The sequence below is a fragment of the Festucalex cinctus genome, chromosome 6 (genome assembly GCF_051991245.1).
Source record: "Festucalex cinctus isolate MCC-2025b chromosome 6, RoL_Fcin_1.0, whole genome shotgun sequence".
Taxonomy (NCBI): domain Eukaryota; kingdom Metazoa; phylum Chordata; class Actinopteri; order Syngnathiformes; family Syngnathidae; genus Festucalex; species Festucalex cinctus.
The window spans coordinates 12,525,726-12,551,716 of record NC_135416.1 but is presented as its reverse complement, the minus strand read 5'-3'; the positions used below and the strand labels follow the sequence as shown (position 1 = coordinate 12,551,716).

The 25,991-nt window shown below is 40.9% G+C and overlaps 1 protein-coding gene and 1 long non-coding RNA gene across 3 annotated transcripts; one reads left to right on the top strand and one right to left on the bottom strand.

Annotated features, from left to right (window-relative positions):
- Window positions 1–472: 472 nt before the first annotated feature.
- lcorl (ligand dependent nuclear receptor corepressor-like) lies at window positions 473–16,069 on the bottom strand. 2 transcript variants are annotated; one of them, XM_077524071.1, is made up of 8 exons: window positions 15,780–16,069; window positions 14,973–15,038; window positions 14,104–14,192; window positions 13,863–13,989; window positions 13,347–13,571; window positions 13,074–13,161; window positions 2,539–7,481; window positions 473–2,450 (listed from the first exon to the last, which is right to left on the bottom strand). In XM_077524071.1, the coding sequence occupies exons 1-8, from the start codon at window positions 15,871–15,873 to the stop codon at window positions 2,443–2,445; spliced, it is 5,640 nt and encodes a 1,879-aa protein (XP_077380197.1). In that variant the 5' UTR covers window positions 15,874–16,069; the 3' UTR covers window positions 473–2,442. The 2 variants fall into 2 exon arrangements, with proteins under 2 accessions (XP_077380197.1, XP_077380198.1); XM_077524072.1 differs by lacking the exons at window positions 473–2,450; window positions 2,539–7,481 and adding an exon at window positions 8,061–12,308.
- LOC144020516 (uncharacterized) lies at window positions 15,180–25,374 on the top strand. Its single transcript, XR_013283905.1, has 3 exons — window positions 15,180–15,994; window positions 19,589–19,666; window positions 25,101–25,374. It is a non-coding gene; the product is annotated as an uncharacterized LOC144020516 (long non-coding RNA).
- The last annotated feature ends 617 nt before the right edge of the window (window positions 25,375–25,991 follow it).

The following is a 25,991-nucleotide window of genomic DNA, read 5'->3' as shown; positions in this document are numbered from 1 at the left end:
ACAACAAATTTGGCATAATTTTAAACAAAAATAAAAGATTATTAATATTAATTTTGAGTTTGTTTAAATTGATATTTGCACTTTTTTTTTTTAATAACTAATCTTGTTTGGTCCAAAAGGAACTTGCATAATTAGTGTTTCAAAGAGATTTGTCTTAATAGTTTTTAGGTTAAAACATTTTCTTTTATACCCCAAAACAAATGATTGTCGTAATCATGATTTCAATTACCACCAAATTAGTCGTGATTAATATTTTCTTCATAATCGAGCAGTCCTATTATGCCAGGCTGATTATAATTGTGCTGTCTATCATGATTTTAATCAAGACACTCACTGAGAATTTAGGACAAAAAACATCTTTATTCCTCCCCGCACTGTTGCATCTGTAAAGAACAGTATAAAACCACAAGAAAATATACAACAGAAGTTTAGCACCATTTTTTTCACCCACTATCCCCCCCCCCCCCCCCCCCCCAAAAAAAAAAATGGGTCAACACCATAAAAATGTGACCACAGTGACATAAATACTTGGGTAGTTAGGCACACAGATTTTTGTTGTGACCAAAGAAAAAAAAAAAAGTTCCTCCAAATTTAGTGTTAATCATATATATATTGGAGGAAAAAGCACAGTGGGCCTTGCTAGTCTCTGTAGAGGTCTTATGCTGCAAAACAAAGGCAAAATGAACAGGAACTTGAAGGACCAACATCTTAACTGCATTTAAACAGGACATGCTTGAACATTCAAATTCAAACAAACATTTAATGCTATAAAAAAAAAAAAAAGTATTATTTTTCTTCCTTAGTTTGGAAGCTATGATCAGGGATGGGCATGAACTAACAATTTGCGAAACATGTTCAAAATGGAGTTGCGTTAGTTGATTTAGCCTCAACTAGCTGCCATCGAAGCAACATTTTCACTAACAAATTGAACTACAACACAGGCAACCGCTCTAGGCAGAATTATTCTACTCAACAAATGGCCTTGAAAAAGGAGATAAAAACATTCAAACAGCACTTCTTATTCAGTCTCGGAAATTTAGTTGTAATAAAATAAATAAAATAATGATTTGACCGAGGAGCTTGCAATGGAAGATAAATGAAAAGAAATACTCATTACAAACATTTCTCATCAAGGCAGCGGCAGCTTTTTAAGCTATTCACACAGGAAACAGCATGCCAGATGTTCACAATATGGCACTCGCCGGCTGAAAGCGTCTCTGCACCTGTCAGTAATAAAATGACTATATTCTGATAGGAAAAAAAAATAATCTGGGTTTGTATTGCACCGCATAAAGATTCTCTAGTTCAGTGATTCCCGACCAGTGTGCGCCGCGGGAAACTATCCGATGTCAATTCTTTACACATTTTTTTTCCCCATGAAGAAAAATGTCCGCTATGAAATAAGAACCTCGGTTCAATAAAAGTTGGGAAACACTGCTCTAGTTGTACAGTAGGTGTTGATAGTAGAACATAGGACGTGCAAAACATGGGGGAGGAATCTGAAAAGCAGGATTCCAAATCTCAATAGGGATAGAGTAGTGCAAGAAGTGCAACGACTGACGCCGGCAGTGTCGCATTTGTGACAGTAAATGCTGTGGGTGAAAATGACACACAATATCATAACGGGGGGGGAGTCTATGCAAGGGAAAAATAAGAATACTGCATGATCCCAATTCCTTCATCAAGTTTGTGTCAATTCTCTTTGTTGATGGCAAAACCTATTAATTAGAGAGGAATGGTAGTGAATGTTTCATTCAATTTCTATTCCAATTTGAGACTTGCCATCAAGACACGTTGGTAAAAGGTTTAGACCAGGGGTCTCCATGACGAGTCCTCGAGAGCCCCTATCCAGCCTGTTTTCCATGTTTCCCCTCCTCCAACACACCATGCTCATCAGCAAGTTCTGCAGTAGCCTGAAAGTGAGCCTGCTTATTTAATTCAGGTATATTGGAGGAGGGAGACTTGGGAAAACAAGCTAGAAAGGGGACCGGACCAGGCAAGAATATAATAAAATATCCCAAGTGATTCATGAAGCTTCATTTTTTCGCATCACGAGTAATAACTTCACCAACACGACATGACATTCTCTAACGAAACAATTATTTCACTACTTAAAATGTGTTTGAGTTTAAGGGGATATGAGGCAGACTTGAGGTATTTCTAGGGCGAGTGCTCTCTTAATGCAGTTGACCTTTGTCCTACTTTCAGCTCTTCAGACAAGGCATGTTTTATCAAAGAAAAGGGTATTTTCAAAAAGTCAAATCTCGACATATAAAAAATAGTGCAACATCAAAGCTTTTCTTAAGTTAGACTGCTACATAATTGCTGAGAGAAAGACTGAACCGTAACGTAATGGTCAGTCCACACGGTCAGCTCAGTGTCCAAAGGCACCACAAAACACCACAGTCCGGTTCCCACGAAGGATGGAGGCCTTGTGCGTCATTATCTTCCTGCCAGAGAAGAAACACAATTCTAGATGATTTGGGTTGTTTCAAAATTTTGTAACGTGGGATTCAGTAAAGGAAATGAGGTAGTTACCAAGCACAAAGTCGCACCACTTTGGTCCACTTAGGCCCTTCAACCTCGATTGTCGCAACTTTTTTGCAGGTGGTGGTTCAGAAAGCTCACATTTGTCCTTCTGCCTCCCCAAAGGCATTTCATCCAGCTTCTGAAGTGATTTACATGCAGAAGCTGTCAGTTTTGTAGACGCAGCCATTCCATTTGAGTTCTGTTTTCGTTTCACAGCTTCAACAACTTCTAACAGTTGTCCATCCTTTCCAGAGAACACAAATGCGCAGGCTGACTTATCCAGTGTCACAGTGTAAGAGTCCCACTCATGTGATTTGTTTTCTGGGGTGTTGATCTTTTTCAAACATACCCGGCATTCCTTCAGGTTTTCAGGACTCCAGGTTTTAGAGCAGATGTTCTGCTCTTTCGGTGTAGTTATAGGCTCCTTGGTTTGGGCTTTAGAACTGTTCTGCGAACATTCAGGAAACTTATTTTGAACCGATTTCAATGATTCCAGTTTTGGTCCATTTACCATTCCTGGCCCACATGCAGTTACTTGAGTGTTTATTTCCTTCTTTTCACCCTTCCTTTCTTTCTGGGTCAGGAAGAGTCTCTTTGCTCGAAGTAGTGTGGCCTGGTATTTGCTTAAGCGCTGCCACCTTTTGGTTCCTTGGCTGATAACTTTTACACTCTTGTGACTCAAGAGTCGCTGCCTAACGTTATGAATTGACTGACCTAGTTTAATTTTCCTCAACCTTTTTTTAGCCTTTTCATATTGGACAGGGCTTTTTGGCAATGTTTTGGCAAACTTTTTGAGATGTCTGCGGAGTCGTTCTGCCCGAGGACTTTGGCACTTGACACCTTGTTTGTTGGCGGAGCGAGGGAAGTGCATAACTTCATATCGGTTACAAGAGCTCGTCTTCTTGACAATATCCAGTGATTGCGTCTCTGTGGTCTCCATAAACCAGGAGTTGAGTTGCTGCATGCTGCAGGATCTGGGTTTAGTAGGAGGACAGTCGAACAGCGTTTGAACCACAGAAGGATGTTTGGACTTGGTGACGGATGAACCGGTTCCTTCGGGGTCTACTTTGAATTGGACGTCTACCCTGTGGTTCTCCACAGGGTCTGAGACCCAAGTGTCTGATATGAGCTGAATGCGTCGGGCAAGCTCTTGGTTCAAGGTCTGTTGTTCGGCTGATGCTGCCCACCAGCGAAGTGTCTCCTTTGGAGCAAAGATTGAGTCTAAAGAAAGAGCGGCTACTCGAGCCAGATCCTGAGAGATGTCCTTCCTCTCCTGTTCGCAGTGGTGCCTTTTCAGTGCCGGATTTTGTTTTTCTTGTTTTCTTTTATTGCAGGCCTTGTTCAGCAAAAGTTGTTTGGAGCGCCGTAACAATGCATTACTGTGACTATATGTTCGAGTTGTGGCGGTGGCAATGGCGTGTAAAAAGTAGATTGAGGGCTTGATCACTCTTTTGGATTGACGCACAGCTAAAGGCTGATTGAGTACTTGGTTACTGTTTTTACTCTCGGATTCTCTTTGTTCCTCTGGTTGCAAGGTTTCGCTAACTGATGGACAGCTAACCGTCTTGGCCTCTTTGGTACTTTGAAATTCTGGCAGGAGCGCTCTCTTGTTCCTTTGTGTATCTGGAGCACCCTTGTTAATCAAAATTTTTCGTTGCTTTGGTGACACTGTGCTAACAGTGATGGAGATTCCAGAGATTTTCACTTTAGCTGGTCTACCTGGTTTCCTTGAAGGTAAAGCCTTCTCTGTTTTTGGGCATTTAATCTTGCTGAGGTGCTGTGCAGCCTCTTTGACAGGATTGGCACAATGTAACACCTCAGGAAATTCGGGTGAATCCAATTTGAGATTATCTAGAATGATTTGAGAGTTGTGTGTCTCGCTGAGGTCGTTTTTAAGACCTACTGCTCGACAGGCATCTTGGAATTCTGTTTGGAGCTGATCAAAGCTCTCAGAAACTATTCGTTTGTTTTTTCTTGACCGGCCATAGACAACAGTTACTTTGAGGTTCTTGTTGATTTTCTCTTCCACCTCTGTAGGAACTTTTGCCGTGCTTTTCCCTGTTGCTGCATGATCAGACTTCTGTTTACGTGGTCGACCAATTGGTCTCTTCACTTTTTGCTGCAGATGTGGCCCTAGCTTCTTCGGCCGGCCCGGGCGTCTTTTCAGGGGACTGATTTCATCGAATGACTGCAATGCACCCGGTGATCGGCTGACTGTTCCGAATAGATTCTTAGGTGGAGTAACATCACCTGATCTCTTAGACCCTATTTTGGGGGAGGAAGACTTGGGTGAAGAAGTACATTTTCCAGACGTTGGCTGGGGTGATGAGGAGAGGGACTTAGCTGGTGAAGAACTTGACTTAAGTGGAGCAGACGCTGATGGTGAAGAAGCGGACTCAGGTGATGAGGAATATAACTTGACGGGAGAGGAACGTAACATTGGGGGAGAAGGAGACCTAGGTGGTGAGAGAGGTTGCTTGGCTGAAGGACAAGACTTTGTTGAGGGCCCGGCATATTTAAAGGTTGAGGTAGTGGATTTGCGATTAAGCCTGACGTTTGGCATGGCACATTTAATCATCTGGCTTTGCTTCTTCTCGGGTGTCCCTGCCCAGGAGGACTCTTTGCATGGGTCAAAAGGTTCGTCGATTTGTGCATTTGAATTCGACTTTGCCGATTTAAGGCTATATACGATATGTTCTTTATCGTTTAATGGTGATACAAACATTAACTTAATTGGGCTTGTGTATTGGACTGGAGAGATGTAAGAGCTCTTAGCACAGTTAGCAGACGTGGTAGTAACGTTTTGGTATTGCGGTATTTTTGATGCAGTGATTGAGACTGATAGTCTTTTTGGACATGGTGGTGTGCCCTCTGGGGGTTTGGTAGCACACCCAATCTCTTTGACTGCTTGAGTTTGTGGCATGTCCGGAATTTTCCCTTTTGATTCTGTAAGAGATGAACTGTTTTTTTCTCTACTGATTGATGCAAATGTGTCTGGCAGATTAGATGTTTTGAAATTTGATTCAAACTGTGAATCCTTAACATCTAATTTCTTCAATAAGGCATCTGAGGTGGTAGCCGTGAAAACATTATTAGCTCTCTGGTTAAATATATTTTCAGAGAAACACGCTGCAAAGAAGGCTTTCCTTGTTTCTGTGACGTAAGAGGAGAAGCGTTGCGGAGGGACAATGTTTCTCCGTGACCTCCTTGACTCATTGGAGGGGGATTTTTCAACTGGATGATCATCTGTAATTGCAGTATGGCTTTGATCTTCAGCTGGTCCATTATCACACCCATCAGTGCCACAGCTTTGAACTGACAGGGCATTTTCAAGAATCACAGGATCATATATTGCACTAACCTTGTCCTTTTGGCAATGTTGATCACACTGAGTCCTCACCTGTGACTGCTCACTGTCAACTCGAGAACAATTATTGCAAAATTTGCTTTGTGACCCTTGGGACGTTGTTTGGTTTGGGTCTTTTTCATGTCTGGATATTTCCCTTTCCCTTTGTCTCTCTGTCTCATTATCTTTGAGTTCATTTGTGTTACTTTCAGGAGTGATAATATTCAGCGGTACCCCCGTAACTCTTTGATGGTCCATATTTAAGTCCGTTTTGTTTTCCTCTTCTGGCATCACATTTGAGTCCAACAAAGTGCTACATGTATTAACAGCACCATTGCCATCTTTTAATTGTGATTTCTTTGCTTGTGGTGACTTTCTTCTATTGTTTTGCACGTCAAGCATTGCAAGCTCCCGTTTAATTTGCAAGCTTTGCCTTCGATTTGTAGCACCGTCAGCAGGCGTCGCCATAGCAGCAAGCACTTCCTGGCGACGACGCAAGCGCGTATTAGGTAACTTGGGGTCTTTGTCATCATGATGATGAAACAGCTCACTGATGTTATAGTCACTGGCACTACGTGTATGAAGCACGGTTGCGATAATTTCAGTCAGAAGGGCATCGGCAGGAAATTTCAAGTTCTGGCTGGTTGGGTTGGACTGTAGCTGCTCTTGTTCAGGAACATCAATGGGTGATGAGGGCAGCGCTGGATCCTTCTCTGGTGGTCTGATGGTATCAAGTTTTTCACTGAAGCGGTTCACAACATCCTGCAGTAGTGTCCCACTTGTGTTCTTCTCAGCTTGACTATTTCTCGGAGTCCAAGACTCAAGTTCCGGGGTTTTTGCTTCATCTACAATGACCTCCTGGTGCTGTCCTGGATTATCTTTAAACATGTCGGCAGCTTGCGCCTCTTGCTGATGGTGAAGCAGGGAAGGTGGCATTTCATCGGTTATGTCAATATCTGAAAGGATTGGAGAAAGGGGTGGAGGAGAAGGGCTCTGCTCTCTTCTCAAGACAGGAGGAGGGGGTTCACAATCTCCTGTTGTTTTCTTACAATGGGTTACACAGGTGTGGTTTGTAACACATAAATAATGGTGGGGATGTTGCTTACAGTGGACAGAAGCACAAGGACCGATAGAGCACATTATGTTGTGATTTGCTGGCAGACCATAGCTTGAAGTACACTGGAGTCTCTTAGGGCAAATCAGAGCGTAATTGTTTATCCTACATCTTTTTATACAGCAGTTTAGGTCCAAAGGAGCTACACTTTTACAGGCTTTTAAAGGCAAGTCTCTGGAATGGTACACTGTGCTTCCACAGCCTTGATGACCACCACAATCAGATGGAGGGTCGAATGAACTCCTGTTTTGGGATTTATACTTAGGGACAACATCATGTGCATGAAATCCACAATGACAGCAGTGCGTTTCTGTTGGAATGGGTTTGTGGGCAGGAAGCAATTTTTCCTTGTCTGCCAACTTCAGCATCTGGTAGAGTAAGGAACAATGTGCAAGGCAGAGCGAGCTAAGGACAACACCCAGTGTAGATTGCTGGTGGTGCTTCCGCTGTTCTAAATCTCCCAATTCTTCTTTATCTGAAGTAGATGGGCAGCTAGGGGCAAAATACAAAGGAATGGGTTAGTACTAGTAGTCTTATCGTTTGAATAATAAAGGTTTGCACAGAGTACCCTCTGTATAAAGTCTGTTTTTATTAGGGCTCGACTAATGTGTATTTTTTTTTTGTTTTAGCCTGATGCCAATTCCGCAATTTGGCAGGATTAAATCAACAACAGATTAATCGGCCAAATAAAAATAAAACCTCGTTTTTGCTCAAGTCCACCATTTTATTGAAGTCTGTTGGGCTATAGTTTTATTAAATGCTTCCTGCATATCTCGTATCCAAGTATTATTTTCAGCCACCAGGATCAGATTGTAAATCTCAAGAACTTGCAATTCCTCAATCAGCTGTTTGTTTACGTTTTACAAACATTTATTTATTTTTAAACCGTCAGTAACGGCTACTACATCTTTGCAAAGTATACTGTAAATGCATTTTACCACTGTTGATCAAACTGCTAAATATTCTGAAAAACACAAGTAGTCAAACTACCAATTAGATGCAAATAGAAATAAATGGCGAACAAATGTATCACACGATGACCAGACCTACTACCAAATTGAAAAGGTAAACATGACAAGTTGGCCGTTTGTTGAGAGCTGTTTTATTGAGTTGCAGAAGGCAAATTAACATTCTGCTAAACACAGCAGGAATGATTGTAGAAACGCTCAAACCTCTTTTGTTTTGAACAGCACTTTCACTAACAATCTTAACAGATCAACAAAGTAATTAATGTTCAAGTCAACAGTTAAATCTAGTCATGACAAAGATTTCACAATAAACAACACAAATAATAACGTTTGAAAATTAATGCAATTTCCATAATCTTAGGTTGAGTTTAAATCCAGACCTTCACCTTGTCAGCGTTTGACTAATAAATTCAGTACAGCACTTTATGGTGCCTGCTTGAGGTACAATGCCATTGTTGCAGATTACTAGTATTTTTTCAAGGCAGATTTGATTAATTATGACATAGTGAAAGAGTGCAGTGAAATCAAAACAAGAGAATTACTCTTAAGTACTCAACGGCATGGTAGTGACTCCAGTCTTTCACAGAATTTAAGCTCTTTACCTTGCTGGGCTTGCAAGATGTCTATTTCTTCTAAAGGTTGTTACATTGTTCCATTTGATTTTCTACTATGACTCAATAATCACTAAATCACAACATTCATGGGTGTCATTTTGGGATTAAATTAAGTACAGAGTGTTAAAATTTAAAAGCATTCATGCATTTTCCACAATACACATTTTACATTTCATTTAAGTGCTCTATTACAAATTAACAAGTACAACAAGCAAACTAGTAAAACTCAGTTTTGAAACAATAAATTATCATGTATCACACAGTATAAGTTTCCAGAGACATGATTTGAGTAACTCATAGTGCAATAACACTTATGCATAACTGGCAGAAATCTCTTATGATTATAATATTTACCAGGAGTTGCCTGGGGAAATAATCTGGTGATCTCAAATATACAGCAATTAATCACTCAGCTTTCTGTTTCTCAAGAAAAGTTTAGGCTTCTTTACAAACAAAGTTGGTCATATTGTAGCAAGCAAAATCACAAAAAGACATCTTGTTGCTGTACTGTTGATGTTGAAGAAACTAGGGATAGACCGATAATCGGCCCCGGCCGATTATCGGCGCCGATATTTGGCATTTTGACAAATATTGGCATCGGCCATGTTTTGAATCTGAAGGCCGATAAAGCTCACTGAGCAGGGGATACTTGCGAACGTAGCGAATTTGGGGTTTTCATCAGGATTTGTAAGATGTTCGCAGTCAGTTTTTATTTGTCGTAAACACATTCGGAACATATTCACACAATTTTTCACCGCAAAAATCTTTTTGAAACGTTTTTACGAACCCTAACAAAAACCCCAAATGAGCTACATTCACATGAATTTGTTACTCAGTGAGAAATTATATATAGTTTGAAAGAATTCCCCCCCCCTCCCCATTTTACTGCAAATGAATATCGGCTTGAAATATCGGTTATCGGCCAACTTGACTACAAATAATCTGTATCGGTATCAGCCTTGAAAAAACCATATCGGTCTATCACTAGAAGAAACATCAAAAACGTGGAGATATTCAGTATCAAGAGTATCATGATCAGGCTTAACTTCAAATTGAAAGCACATACAAAGATGAACAAAAATGTATATATATAGCTACAAAAACAAGGCAGATCTGTAAATGCCACAGTGCCCAATAAAACCTTTAAAAATGTGTCAAAATGGGAATAAATGTATATCTTGTTCTTTGAGACAAAGAACCAGTTTATATACCCCTTGACACAGACGTTGGTAAAAGAAATCTGACACTGGGCTGTAGGCAAATTATGTTCAGAGGTATATGTGGCAATGAGGTTAATAGAGAGGCGTGCAGGCTGACATCACAGCAAATAGACATTTAAGAAACAGCTTGTTGGTAATCCTGAACTGAACTGCTGCTTTGGTATTAGCACTGTTGGTGTGGCTGTTGGGGAGTCAGTCCATCTCAAGGACAGACAAGACGAAAAAAAATAATAAAAATAACCGGCATTTAAGTGAAACCATTTCCAAGACAGAAAGAAGCCTGTGGGTCCTTTACAGTGAGTCAAGCCCAGCCATCATCATTCACAATCAACCCTTAGGAGTATGGATTTATACACATACTGTCAATCATTTTATCTTTGCATGTCATCTCCCAGTCACCTTTGCTGAAATAAACTGCACTCTTATGAAACAAAAGGTCCCGTAAAATAGACATTTTAAGCAGCAGTCATGTGTGAGGTTGTACAGTAATGCAGCTACAGGAGCAACATTAGTAAATATCTGAGGTCATAAAACATCTTAAAAATACACATACAGAATAACATAGTACCCAAGCTTGTCAGTGCACATTTGAAAACATGCTACACAAATGCATTCTCACTACAAATAAAGAAACAAAACTAAGGACAACACATGGCTTTTTTTAAACACTATTCTACTCAACAACTCACATTAAAATAGTTAATCACAGTAGTTAACAATATACAATCTTCCCGTTGCAGAGGTGTATAACAATAATTACAATGAGAGTTTATTGTTATAATGGCTCTAAGTCACTTCAATGGCCTTGGTCAGGTACCCAGAGAGCTAAAAAGCTGCAAATGACAATCATCATTGCTTCATTAACAAGGAGTTTTAAGAATTAAGTCAAACCTGAAAAACCTATTTTCCTAACAACTAACACTGGAGTCATATTTTTACCATTACTGTGTTTCAGTCATTTGATCCTGGGAAATCTAAGGTCATATTTTGTTGATTGGTGGTTTAGAACCGGAATACCAATAACTAAGAAGACCTACAAGATCAGCATTTCAAGTGATTAAACAAGATTTCTGAGAAATACAACACATCGACGTTTCAGAATCAAAATATATGTCAAAACTGAAATCAAAAAGTCTATTCCATCGCAAATGGCTTTTTGACAATTGTCTTAAAATATAAAATTCATTTCCTCAAATGAAAAATCCTTGGATTATATAGACAAAAGCCATTGTGGACACATGCCTCTTAAAAAATTCCCCACCACATTCAAGCCCAGGACCAAATTGCAGAAACACAGCAGAAAGTATGACTATCAAAAACAGACTCACAGTTTAACCTGAATAATATAACCATATATTTGTAAAGGCATGTGTTGTGTTTTAACAAGATCCCAAGAAAACAATCTTGTAAGAGGTGGTGGGTTCAATAGTTGAGGAGTTCTGGACGTGTTTCTTTGTCTAGAACATCTTTGCAGCAGCAGGTGAGGAAATAGTCCCTGAGTTAGCGGAACCGGTAATGGTCCCGGAACCAGACAAAGTGGAACTGGGCAAGAAAAAACTGGCAGATTTCTTCTTGGGTGGATTTTTCAGTGTTCCAGTGCGCTCTTTGACTTTGTATTCCAGTGTGCTGTGGGGTACCCCATAAACTCCTTGGGCCTTCGATACGCTCATGCGGCCGGCTGTCACCATGGTGATGGCTTCCTCCATCAGGTCGTGGTCATACTGGCGGTATCGTCCACGTTTCTTTCTTGGTTGCTTGTCTTTGTCACGGCGGTCTGCTCCCTCCTCAGAATCATCCAATGAGGAGCTGCGTTGTACCAGGCGAAGAGGTGACTGGTCGGCATTTCCTGTGCAGCCATGTGCCAGGAAAGGTGATCTGAGTTTGAAGTAAGATGAAGGTCTGGCAGTAGTTGTCAATAAATTAGCAGCACCTTCCGTTGGTGAGGTACGGCGGTTTTCGGTAGTACTGTGAATCTCTGCTGGGGCTAACCTGCTGTGATTGGACATGGAACGGACCTGAGGGATACGAAGGTGTGTGGGGGCCTCAGGACTGGGAGTGGGACTAGGAGAGGGCTGGAGAGCATCCCTGAGCTGGGGAAATGATTGGGGTAGGGTCTTCTGTAGACCACTTGGCTTATAAAAATGAAGTGAGGCTGGAGAGAAACTGAGATCCTCGTTCTCCTCTGCATCTCCTCCAATTTCAGCCCGCTCGGCCCATGCCGCCACCTTTTGCAGGACGAGGCGGGCTTCGCCGCCAAGCATCGATGACATCATGTTGTAGGATGTCATTTCCTCCCTGAAATTTCTGTTGCTGTGCGACGCTGGGCGCAGTGCTGCCAATCTCTCTTTTGACCAGTCTTCCAGGCCTTGCCTCAGGGTGTGAAGGGGAATTCCATATAGCAATGCAGCACGCTGCTCTTGCAGCCTTCCTGAGCGTATGTCCTTCAAGGCCTTGGACAGCAGCCCCTCAGACAGCTCCAAACTCCTCTCAATGTACTCCATCTGCCTGAGCTGCCTCCTAGGGATGGGAGGACCAAACAGCAGGGTCAGGATGGAGATGATGGAGAGGATGTGATTTGGGCATTAGGGAGAAGGGGGTGCAGAGCGAGGGGTCCACTCCTTTATGCCTTGTTGGTAACATCACTGCCTGTTATTGCATGCCTGTCTGTCTGGACGCTCTTGCACACTGTTGTGCGTCTCTTACACATACGCAGTGTGTTGCGATAAAGCCTCTTCACGTCCAGGTGGGACAGTCTGTGAATGGCTGGCGTTACTCACAACCGCTGCAGTTTTGTTATCCTTCTGTGACAGTCTTATGTACACGTTAAGTGGAGTAATCAGATTAGTAAGTGGATTGGTTGAAAATAAAATAAATTAATGATCGTAAACTGTAATGCAACCCTCATCAGTGTACAATCCTGGGCTTTTGGCATTATCTCAAATACGGTGCCAATGCTGTGACGTTACCGCTCAAGAGATAGAAGAGTCAACCCCCACTTAACCAAAATTCAAACAGACTACTAAAAATTCAATGAGCCATGGGACAGCCACAGAAAAATGGTACCATTCAACAATCGGCTTATCATAAAAATTCTTAGCTGCACAACCATAATGAACTCACTTGGTTTTAGAGATAGTAGAAATCAAAGAATGTTAAATCAGCGTATTTACACAATTGTGAAATAAGAGCACAGGTTTCAGTGTTTTTTTGTTCCTCACTAAAAGGCTCAATACCACCAATTTAGTCAAAATAAGTAGTGTGATCCACAATAAAACTTCTTACCCTGAGGCTTTGATGTTAGATGACAATGTTGATGATTGTGTTGAGCTGGCGGCGCTGTTCTTTTTGGAAAGGTCGAGCACACCATCTGCTGCATTAAGATTCAAGTTCAACTGATTAGTCACAAATTACTGTGATGGGATTATATACAAATGAAATCACATACACAAAGCTGTGCTGTTTAATAGCACATATGTCAAAAGTCAAAGAAGCCAAAATTGAAAAATGACACCCAGAGTCGTATCTGAACTTTTATTTTTAAAGATTGCCACTAACCTGTTTCAGATTCTATTTCAGTTTCTTCCGGAGTTCGGTATAAGGTCAGGTCCAAGGGGGCATCTGACCTTTCAGAGAAAGGTGAGGAGGTCCTTTTTGTAACATCCATTGACGTGGTGTGGAGTAGGCACTTGGATGCATACTCCATGGCGAACTGGTGTATCATTTTCTTCATGAGTTCTTCTGCAATCCGAGGAATATTGGCATCACAGCACGGAGGCACATCTGACAATGGGAATGAAAATCTGGATTATTACATTAATTAAAAGCTGCCACAAATCCAGGTTCATTCAGATTTCCCTTAAGAAACAATTCACAATTCGCCCTGAAATATACTAGTTAAGTCGCACAAAATTTCAGAGGTCAAACTGCTGTCTTGTAAATGCCAATGACATGTCAGCACCATTGTTTGTCTCAATTCAAAGGCACCTACTCAATATAAACTAAAAATTGTCAAATGTATTTCTCTAACTATTGAATGAGATGGTTTGTCCAAACATAACTCATCAGACTCACCTTTCTTGTGGAAAACAGCTTGAAGGAACTTGTGAGCTGTTTGGCTGCTCTCAGAGATGGCTGGAGCTTGACATGGAGAGAATTCAGAAGGGGAGGAGAGGGGTGATGTGGTTGCAGGTGCGAGATCCTGTAAAAATAAAAAAAAATAAAAAAAAAAGTCATTAAAAAAAAAAAAAACATAAGATGTTGTATGACGGCGCGCGACTTGGATAATAAGTTATTACTCCAATCCAGTTCTTACACCAAGTTTGTCCAGAGGAAGGTTGCAGAATGAGCAGTGAGAGCAGTTTGCCTCTGGAGACCAGTCAACCACCTCTTCAGGTTCACAGTCTGAAAGGAATGACAACAAAAAATGAATTAATAAAAGATCAAGACCTGTATTGAACCATCTATGCAGTGTTTCTCAACCTTTATCGAGCAACTGCACATACATTACAAACATGTCTTGGCACACCAGAAAACAAAAATGTGAAAAAAAATATAATGATAAACTTTGGAAATATATAGCACTTTTTTTCTTTTTAAGCTATAGTGCTCAAAGCAATTTACATAGTCCCACATTCACCCATTCACACCAGCGGTCAGGTTCTGCTATGCAGGGCGCTGCCAGCTCCACTGGGAGCAAATCGGAGTTCCGTGTCTTACTCAAGGACACTTCGACATGGTCACCAGGGGGGATGACCGATCATTAAACCCACAACCTCACGGATGGGAGACGACCACTCTACCACTGAGGCACGCTGCCCCTAAGCTTAGCTCAATTTACTGACAAGTGTAATAATGTACTTTAAGCCATCTCGTGGAAGAGCATTTATTGTGTCTGCTATACATTGCTGATGAACAATGTATTACACGTAGTAAATAATTTTCTGACATGTTCGTTTTACTCTCCACACAAAACTGTTCACAATGCTATACAAATAAAACGTTAAACCCTTACATGTTTATCATCCATTTGAACATGTCAAGCCCATGTCAAGTGTATATTTTTCTTTGGTGGATTTCAGCATAAGAGTAAGTCGACCAAATGTATACACAATATTGTCCGAATTACAAGTTAGCTCTTTTTTTCTCTCCCTTTTTCTTTCCCATGCCAGACAAAGAACTCACCATCAAATAAGTTAAGGTCTCTTGTGAGCATAGAACCATATATTCCCTCCAGAATGCTTTCAAACCCTGCAAGACAAAAAACATAGTACACTAATTTCACAAGTCAAATTTAACCTGGTGCAACTCTACTGCTAGTTTTCAATCACAGGCAGGGGTGGACTGGCATAAATAATCGACCCTGTGGCTATTAGGCTATTGATTATTAAACATATTAGGCTGTTGATTATTAAACATATACAAGTACGAAAACGGTTAACATGCAATGTAGGTGCGGTTTAGCATTGCCAGCTTCCGTTTCCCCCGCTACAACTTCAGGCCAAGAACAACTATTTAAGTGTGTATTCTTCTCATGCATTGAGTATATCTTGGCTGCTTTATCTCAGCCATAATCCCATCCCCCAAAGTGCCTTAATATTAGCAGGCTGTTCGCGATTCTAATTGCATGTGCATAATGTTTCAAATACCAATTACATACAGCTAATGGCATATTTTACGACACACGTTTAAGCTAAGTAACGTGCCCTCTGATATACATTAACAGGTCGAAAACAAGTCGTGTTAAGGACGTTATTGAGGGAGGCACAAAGAACGTGTCAACTAGCCAGCTGGTACATCTTAGCCAGTCAGTTTAGGCTGTCCACCTATGGAGTTGGCGCTAGCTTGTTAGCTATCAACCTAGCTAGCCAGCTAGTTACTAGCTACCGAGTAACATCGCCGGGTGGAACAAAAAAAAATAAATGTCAGACTAGCGCTCCGTGCGGTGAATTTACTCATTTATTTATTTATTTAGAAGAACGCAAATCATACCGACGCAGTGTATCAGCTTGTAACGCCAAGAATCAAGTTCCCGCCGAAAGCCCTTTCTTTCTGCCATGCACTTGGAGCACGGCACAGCCGCCATTCTGCGTCCTTTCCCCCCCCCTCTCTCCGTCCCTATGTTCAGTGTTGAAAAAGGGAAAAAAAAAAAAAAAAACAGAAGTGGACGGAGCCTCCCGGACCGAAAAGGCAAGCTCGGGAGTGAGGTAGGTGGCTTCTTCTCACAGCTGCATTCTTACACATTGCCACTTGGAGGAGCAGTAAGAGCTAGCGCATTTAGCGGCAGCGGCAGCTGTTGTGGCTTCGGTGACGTCACTTCCGCCTATGCCGCGGCACCAGCGACTTCACTTCCGCGTATTGCCGCGGCATCACGTACGTCACTTCCGCTTATGTCGCGGCATCGGTGGCTGCCGTTGCCTTTCCTCTTTCCCTCGGGACATGTCGCGACTCCATTCGACTTGGTGCCGCTGCCATTACTCATTGTATGCATTTATAAATGGATTACGAGGCTTTTTGTGTGTGTTTGTATATATCTGTCTGTCTGTCTGTCTGTCTATCTGTCTATACATGTGCGATACGTGACGAAAAAGGTTAATGCTGTTGAAATATATTAGATAGATAGATAGATAGATAGATAGATCATGGGTTCTCTCTCTCTCTCTAGTGTGCATAATGTGACCAATGATGTCCTGCTTGAGTATTTGTAATTGCAGAGTTCAATAAATTGTTTGAAAACGTATCTCATTCATATCGTACATATTTGTTTATAAATGTGTCATTGCATGTCATTCCTGTGTAAGTCACAAGATGTCGCTGTTGCATTTGACATGTTGCCTTCGCTCAACAGCGTGCATTACTTGTCTCATCTTGGCTGTACTACATTGTATTCTGTGTTCAATAATAATAAATCACCTAACACAAAAAAACAACAACAAAAAAATTCGTGGACCGGTGCCAGGGAGATGCCACAATGGCGTAGCTACTCGTTTGGGGCCCCCAAAAAGCTATGACTTGTATGAATGGACCCTCACGGCTGAAGCCAGAAGGCAGCCATATTACGTTGCCACTTTTACTGACCATCCATCCATCCATTTTCTTGACCGCTTATTCCTCACAAGGGTCGCGGGGGCTGCTGGCGCCTATCTCAGCTGGCTCTGGGCAGTAGGCGGGGGACACCCTGGACTGGTTGCCAACCAATCGCAGGGCACACAGAGACGAACAGCCATCCACACTCACACGCACACCTAGGGACAATTCAGAGCGCCCAATTAACCTGCCATGCATGTCTTTGGAATGTGGGAGGAGACCGGAGTACCCGGAGAAGACCCACGCGGGCACGGGGAGAACATGCAAACTCCACCCAGGAAGGCCCGAGCCTGGACTCGAACCGGAGACCTCAGAACTGGGAAGCGGACGTGCTAACCACTCGACTACCGTGCCGCCCCTACTTTTACTGACCACTTCTGTTAATTTTATTAATTTTATTTTAGTTTTTAAAACACAGCTATCAATGCGTGTTTTACGCTAGGATCCACGTATGGAGTCACGAGAGCATCACAAGGCTATTCAATATTGTGAATTCACTGAATTGTGACTCACAGAGGTTAGGTTTACATTTCGCAGTGATTTTTTTTTCTCCTGATGGGCTTTACGTTCACTTGATTGTTGATGACTGACATGAAGCAGATGAATCTTTGAATAGAACCATGAGATGCGCCTTATAAGAGAAAATTACGTGTTTTTCTTAGCAATGAAAACGCATATGTAGGGCTTCTCCTAGACGGTGGAATTTTCTCCGTTGGCAGACAATAATGTGAAATTCCATGGAGAAATGAATGTATTCAAATCAGGCTGCCTTAGTGAATAGCAACGTAAGATGGCCACCGGTGACTTCACTTCTCCCAACAGCGAGTAAGTCCGTGCCCCACCTCTGACTGCACTGGTCAAAGATGATGATCTTCCATGTTGCTTCTGCCCCTTTTTTTCATGCCTTCTAAGTCCCTAGGATTTCAATTAATCAAAATCTGAACTTCACGCCTCTCTATTCACAGCCATTTTAGGGCAGGTCGCCAATCGTCATCCAAAAGTAGAAAGTGCAGATGTCTGTTTTTGAATATAGGAGTAAAAGTAAAAAGTCATCAAAAGAATAAATACTCAAGTAACGTACAGATAGCCTACCTGAAAAATATGTTTGAGTAAAAGTATTAGACCACAAGCCCACCTGAAAAATATGTTTGTGTAAAAGTATTAGACCACAAGCCCAACAATCACGCCTTAGTATCAGGTATCTACTTGACGTGTTGTTCATTACAGTATATTCAATCAATATTTTCTCTTGTGCGCGACATGACCCAAACAGCTCTGTACTTTCAAAGTGGGGTCAGGGGTCATCCTAAAATGGCCCAGAGATCAGTATAGCTCCTCCTATACTGCCTTTTTTTTTTTTTTTTAGGCCAATTTGTCAACTTGTTGCCATTGCTGTATTAAATTTGAGGATCACCAAGTATAGAGAGCATTATTTTAGAAATAACCAGAGGAGGGTTATACTACACACTGTACAAGTCGCAAGTAAGTTTCAAGTCTTAACTTCATTTCTACTAAATAAGTCAAGTCATACAATCTAGCTCAGTCATGGCATACTGTACTGTATACTGGAGTACAGATATCACATATTGTGGCTTTTTTTTTTTTTTTTTTTTTTTTTTTTTTTTTGCCTGTGGAACTCCGAATGCAGCTGATGGGGACCGGCTGGCCAAGTGGAATGCAACTTTGGTGGTCTGGTCACCGAGGCAGATTGGGAGGAGTTTGGTGAGGTCATGGAGAAAGACTTCCAGACAGACGGCTTTGAAGAAATTCTGGTCCACTGACTGAAGACAAGCGCTATAGAAAATGTATGGATGGATTTTAAGTTAATTGTAAATAAAAACACATTTTTGTGAGCCATCCATGATTCACAAGCCTGCCTGCTTTCAATGTGCCTAAATAACTTACCTGCTATTGCGTAAAATAACCACATGGGGGCAGCAGAGCCTTTTAGTTGCTCATAATAATAGCGATACAGTATGTAATGAGATTTGATGGTCTTTTCAGTAGGGCTTGTAACATGTTACACTACTTCGGGACGTTTAAAAAAAAAGTTTCATAGGAGGATACAGCCAGAGAAAAGTTCATTCAAGGGCATGAGTTGTGGAAGGTTAGCTAGTGAGTGGGTTCGTTTTCACAAGGGCGTAGTGGTGGGGCCTCGCTGTGGAGATGGTAATGAAAAATGGCAGTGCTGAGAACCATGCTGCTGATGTACCCTGTGGAAAGAGGGGCTATAGGGGTCACATAGGAAAAACGTGCACATGCTCTTATCCTCTGAGGCAAAACATAACAGAAAACGGACAGTTGTATACCATAGTGGTGGTGCATCAACTGCAACTGCTGCAGCCCAGAGGAACATTTAACACCTCGCCACCATAACTCATTGAAAAACTCCACTTAGTCCTGGTTGGTTGCGGAGGCACCCAGTAGTGTATATTTGCAGTCACACACACACCCACACGGGTCTTGTTATGTAGTTGAAAGGTGCGAAACAGTAGCAACATTATTTGAATTTTTCTCATTTTCACTGCCTTGTCAAATCAGATTGCCAAATAAACCCCTGTCCATTTTCAAATGTGTTCATATTTCAATACAATTTCCTGTACAGGCACTAATGGCAACTTTTCTTAATTGTGATTCAAATGTTAAAAAAAAGGCTAATCACTATTAGACAAAACTAATATCTATCCATTTTCTTTATTGTTTGTCATGATTAGGGTCACAGATAAGCTGGAGTCTATCACCGCTAACTTTGGGCGAGAGGTGGGATACACCCTGGTTGCAAGCACATATCAGTAAGTACAGTACTTAATTTTATATTTCATACAATCTTAAGCATTTATAGAAGCCCTACAAGCACAGAAAGAACATGAAAACTCCACACAGGAAGGTCGGAACCGAGATTTGAACCCAGAACCTCAGAAATGTGAGGCAGTCATGCTAACCACTAGCTTGTTGCTTGTCGTCAAGTTTTTTTCATGAAACCTTTTGTAGGACATTTTCATTTTTTTGGTTTCGCTGTCATCCAACAAGAAGTAATTACGACTGCTATCATTACAGGATTAATTGTGTCAATATGAACAACCCAACAAACCAACCATCCATTTTATTTAGCTCAGAAAATCGCTTCTTTTGTCAGCACCATTCAACAATCCGTCCTCGGGCTTTAACAGGCCTGTTTGGTTGAAGCCTGTCAGGAAAGGGGTGTTTAATTTAATTCCATTTACAGGTGCATTCCATTGGATTTTAAAATGATTAGAACCAGAGCCCCCTATACCATAAAAGAAACACCTCACACATTTAATCTAAACAGGATTTAGTGGTATTAGTATAGGGCTTTTATTGCCCGATTTAACAATTAAACTGGCTCAGAATGAAGCCCTCAAGCTCACATTTCTATTTGTGTTATTCTGCTTTCAATTACTATTTTTTTTTGCACATATTGTAGGCGCCTTGCTGATGTGTTCACCCCCTCTGCCATGCACCAAAGTAAGCGTCCCAGTTAAATGTAATTCACTGTGGTGTGTAGAAAGCAGCAGGGATCATGTTTAATCAGATGCAGCAAGATAAATTTAGAAATTGAGGCCGGAAAAGTGAAAGCTCAAGATTACAGCAGGGGTCTAGCTGTTTTTTCCCCCCCATAAAAAGGTGTTGATCGATGACATTTGATGGATTATGTATGCTATTTGTGCTAATACTTGGAACCAGCGTGTTTAATCATTTGTACATCTAGCGAATCAAAATAAGCTTTTTTACTGGAGTGTAACCTCAGTCACGGCACACTGAAGAGAGTCCAAGGTCTCATTGTGTTTTTGGCAAATGAATCCTTTCGAGTTTAGTTTCTGACATGATGCAGATGCCTTTCGCCCTTTGAGCTGGGCCATTTAAATGAGTTTTCCAAAAATGACTTATTTCACTCAATTGGAAAGTTTGGCACTCGTTTTTATGAAATAAACTTAGGGGAAAGAAACATGAAAAGAAAGAAAATTAAATGAAACTAGAGCTGCGAGCAGCTATAAAGGGCCCTCGCAGCCCGGGCCACGTTGGGGTCCTTGCACGTTGGGGTACTTGCATGTTGGGGTACTGGCACATTGGGGTACTGGCATATTGGAAGCAAAATTTCTTTGAAAATGGCATAATAAACGTTTACATGTAGAATATTTTTTTGCCAGTGTGTGTGTCAAGCTCAACGGGTTTTGGTGATTGTTAAGACCTGCAAAAATCAGCGTCCTTTTTTATTTTTAGGCAATGAGTTGCCCTGATTGGTATTTTTTTGTAAAAGTGTATATACACATCATCGCTCGTTGTACTCATTGCACAATGTTACTTTTATTGTCCAAAGGGGCAATCAAAAATGAATAAAACAAAATGGAAACGTACATACGTTTGGATCGGTGTCAAGCCAGTGAACAATTTGAGTGGTGGAAACTAAAAGAATATTCATAAATGACTTAGTTATCACACTTAGAATGAGTGTACATTTTTTGTACAAAATACCGTATGTGGGGTATTTTTTTTTTTTTTTTATATAAGCCTCAAGGGCTAGGTGGCGCTGTATTTATAACTGAATGTTGTCATAGAGATACCTTCAGGCCTTGATTATAAGCATACATGTCAAGTGTGGGATTTTTTTTGGAGCATGTACCGTGGAGTTATTAAGCATATCCTTCATTCACGATATTGCTTTTAATGTCCATAGAGGCTATCAAAAATAAATAAAAATATATATATGTTTGGATAAGTCTGATGCCAGTGAACATTTTGAGTGGTGGAAACTAAAAGAATATTCAGAAATGACTTCGTTATCACACTTAGAATGAGTGTACATTTTTTGTACAAAATACCGTATGTGGGGTATTTTTTTTTTATTCCTCAAGGGCTAGGTGGCGCTGCATATATAACTGAATGTTGTCACAGAGATAACTTCAGGCCTTGACGATAAACATACATGTCAAGTTTGGGATTTTTTGGCGCATGTACCGGGGAGTTATCAAGCATATCCTTTTTCATTGCGAAACACAAAATTTGATGCCCCGCCCTCATCATATAGTATTTCGAAAAGTCAAAATTTTTCCCCCTGTCGTTGGCTCAGGTCTTGACATGGTCCAGGCCAAGTCTTAACTCAGTCGGATGAAACGTGTAGAAGAAGTGGGCAAAAGTCTGCCCCCTGTGAATGTGCAAAAATCGTAAAAAATGGGACATTCAAAAATTCATAGCTCACTTCCTGTTCATTTTAGCATATGGGTCCATTAGACTTTTTTGTAGATCTTGGGCTCCCTCATACACCTAAAAATATTCGTCGTTCTTGCTTAAACGTACAACCGGGGCTGCTTTGTTAAAAACTTCTAGGGGGCGCTATTGAGTCATTTTTGTAAAAAATAGCACAATCAACAATAAAATATGGCTCATTTTACCAGGCCAGATGTGTGTGCCAAGTTTCATGAGTTTCTGTGCATGTTTAGACCCTCAAAACTGGCGTTGTTTTCTTGGAGACAGCGTTTAGCCACACCCACAGCAATTCGCGAAAACTCACAAACTTCGTGTTGTGACATCATGAAGGCCGAAACCCTCATCTGAGCAAATATGAGGTAGGTCCAGTTAACGTGTTTGGAGAAAAACGTAGAAGAAAATTCGTAAGAAAAAAAATTGCCACTAGGTGGCGCTATCAGTTAGATGAAATATAAGTCAGTAGATGTCTTTAGGGCTGGACTCTCATCAAATGTGTGAAATTTTGAGAAGATAGGATCATCTCGGTCAAGTTAATGCAGCTTTTATTTTCACGAAAAATCTTCAGACTTTGCGTCACCGTAGAGGCCACGCCCTTTGGCGAAAAGTTGCAATATTCGGTGTGGGGCATGATCAACATCTTAAGGCTTTTCTGACCAATTTTCAAATGGATCCCTTCAACAAGCTCAGCACAGTAGCTAAAAACGTAAAGTATGACATTTATTGTAACCACTAGGTGGCGCTATATGTATAACTGAATTTTATCATATAGATGTTTTCAGGCCGTGACTATTACGTTGCCTGAGAAGTTTGAGATTTTTTGGAGCTTGAACATGGGAGTTATTAAGCATTTGCTCTTTCTCGACAAATGAAATTTTAAAGGCAATATTTGATGCCCCGCCCCCGTCATATAGTATTTCAAAAAGGCAAGATGTTTTGCCCAGTTGTTCTCTCAGGTCTTGAGATGATAAATGCCAAGTTTGAAGTCAATTGGATGAAAAATGTTTGCAAAGGGGGAAAAAGCATGACCACAGTGAATGTGCCAAAATAGGCCAAAATTGGACATAAAAAAATTCATAGCTCACTTCCTGTACATTTTAGCTACATGGTCCCAAGAGACTTTTTTGTGCGTCTCGGGGTACTACACGTGCCTGCCAATTTTTGTTGCTCTAGCTCAAACGTGCCGGGCTTGGTTTTTATTTTTCTACGCTAGGGGGCGCTATCGAGTCGCATTGTTATAACGACTTCATAATATCAAATTTTTCGCCGGACCTGAGGAGTGTGCAAAGTTCGGTGAGTTTTCGTGAATATTTAGGTACCCAAAATCGCGATTGTTTGCGGAGAATAAAGAAGAAGAAGAAGAAGAAGAAGAATAATTTTTACAAAAACAATAGGGACCTCGCAGCGGTCGCTGCTCGGGCCCTAATGATTACATGAGTGTTTTTTGATGAGTGTAGTATGTAGAGTACAGTACAGTAAGATCTTGGGGATCGCTGCTGGATTTTGAAGAAGCCTTTTATCATCCCAACCACAAAAGCCCACTCTTTGCTTGGTAGAATTCATGGAGAACAATCATCTGCCCAAGGCCCTAAATAAGATGTCATGATATGCCATTCTCTTAAAAAATAATATTAAACAATATAGTGTATGCATATAATGTGTATAGTTGAGAATTAAATGTTTTTTTTTTTTTTTTACATCCTCTTGGTCTAGTGGTGCTCCACCCCTCATGAGAGTGAATGAAAAATAAACCGCATTAGAATTCCTAAAATGATACTTTGCATGCATAGTAACACTTTTGTGCAATCGCTGCTTTTCCTACATGCCTTCATCAAGAATATGCACCAACTAACCAAAACATTATGACCACTTCTACAACATTAAAATAAATAAACAAACAAACAAACAAACAAACAAATAAATAAATAAATAAATCTGTTTTTAGTTGTGCTGTGTACAAATGGGTGGTATTCGGACATTCGTTTGAATGGGCATGGCAAATTAAAAATCAAATCTTAATTTACAGACTCTGATAAAATGGTGCAACGTCACCAGCACCTGCGATTTGTTTACAATAACATGGTAACTGTTTAGTGCCAGTCCACCTTCTATGAAAGTCAAAGACTTAGACCATGTGGCCAGTTGATGCATCTTAATTTAAAGAGAATGTGATTATGGAGTCCATACGCTTAAAATCATGTGTGTTTTGATCCCAGGTTTTTTTTTCCCCTCCCAGTTGTAGTTAGTTCAAATGCCAACAAGTTGCCAAGCTGCGGCAAGACATTTTGAAAACTACGTGATCGTTCGGAAAAAGGAAGCAAAACACGTACATATCTGTGTTGAGCAATCCCAATGGTCTATATTTTAAAGCCCCGATTACAAAATGACACTTGTAGCATAGCTTCATATCTGATGTTTGTTCCAAACCAATCCATGTCAAAATAGCTAAAGAATTCAATGAGTTTTTATGAACTTATTGGAGCCAAATTATATAGTATGTGCACCAAGCTAGTAAGCTACTGAACCACGTAGCATGCGGGCTAACCCATCCAGCTTTCAGGATGTTTGCACAAGGGCCACTATTTTGCAACACCAAAGTGTGCAATAATGGGAAACAAATATTATATATATATATATATATATATATATATATATATATATATATATATATATATATATATATATATATATATATATATATATATATATATATATATATATATATATATATATATATATATATATATATATTCTGAGGTCTCCGGTTCGAGTCCAGGCTCGAACCTTCCTGGGTGGAGTTTGCATGTTCTCCCCGTGCCCGCGTGGGTCTTCTCCGGGTACTCCGGTCTCCTCCCACATTCCAAAGACATGCATGGCAGGTTAATTGGGCGCTCGGAATTGTCCCTAGGTGTGCTTGTGAGTGTGGATGGTTGTTCGTCTCTGTGTGCCCTGCGATTGGAGGTTACAAAGTTAGTTACAAATCCGACCTGAATTTGTTCGCAGATCTAAAGATGTCTCATGTCTTCAGATGCATCAAGCTGGTTTCTACTGACCCCCTCCTCTCTTGCTTTCTAAGCTGTCTGTCTTTTGTGAATCTGGACAGTCTGAAGGTAAGCCGGAGGGCTCAGGCTGACGTGTGTTCTGGACGTTAATGGTGAAAAGGAGCTCGGGTGGATTTTGAGGCATGGGGGAGGGAGGAACTATGGAGGATTATCATTATTTCTACACACAATAAGCACTTGACTGTGATCTCACACACACGAACACGCACACACACACTCGGGAGGTGTTGAAGGTAAGCTGTATGACTATGGAGGCGGTTTGGGAGGTGCGGGGTCATTTTAAGTGAGGGTGCACGGGGCCAGACCCCGCCCAAGGGAGTATGGGGGAGGGAGAGATGAGAGGAAATAGCCAAACTGAAAACACATGCAAGGTCAAGTGCACTCAGTAGCAAAGTCCAATAAAGCCACATTGCCGGGTATCTGTTAAACTTGCACTTTTCTTTCATCAAGTTTGCTTATTGTAAGTATAATTAATAAGTTGGAATGTGTTTTCCCAAAACTTTGCTTAGAAATTGGATTACCAATCAATATGAGAATTGACTTGATGCGTATAATGTTCCATTTTCTACCCTTAAACTCTGACATTCCACATAGTTGGTAAAGGGATTAATAATGGCTCACGGTCAAACTTTACTCTTTACTCTTAACCAAAATTTTGTGGCGGGTGGGGCAAAAACATGTTGAAAGCCCAACCTTATAAAAGTTACTTTACAAGTAAAGTAGGCCTTTATGTTGTGTTCTTCTGTAGACCAGCACCAAACCGTACACCTTCATACAAGATATTTTTGCGTATGCATGAAATATAACTGATTCATGCATTACTCACATACAG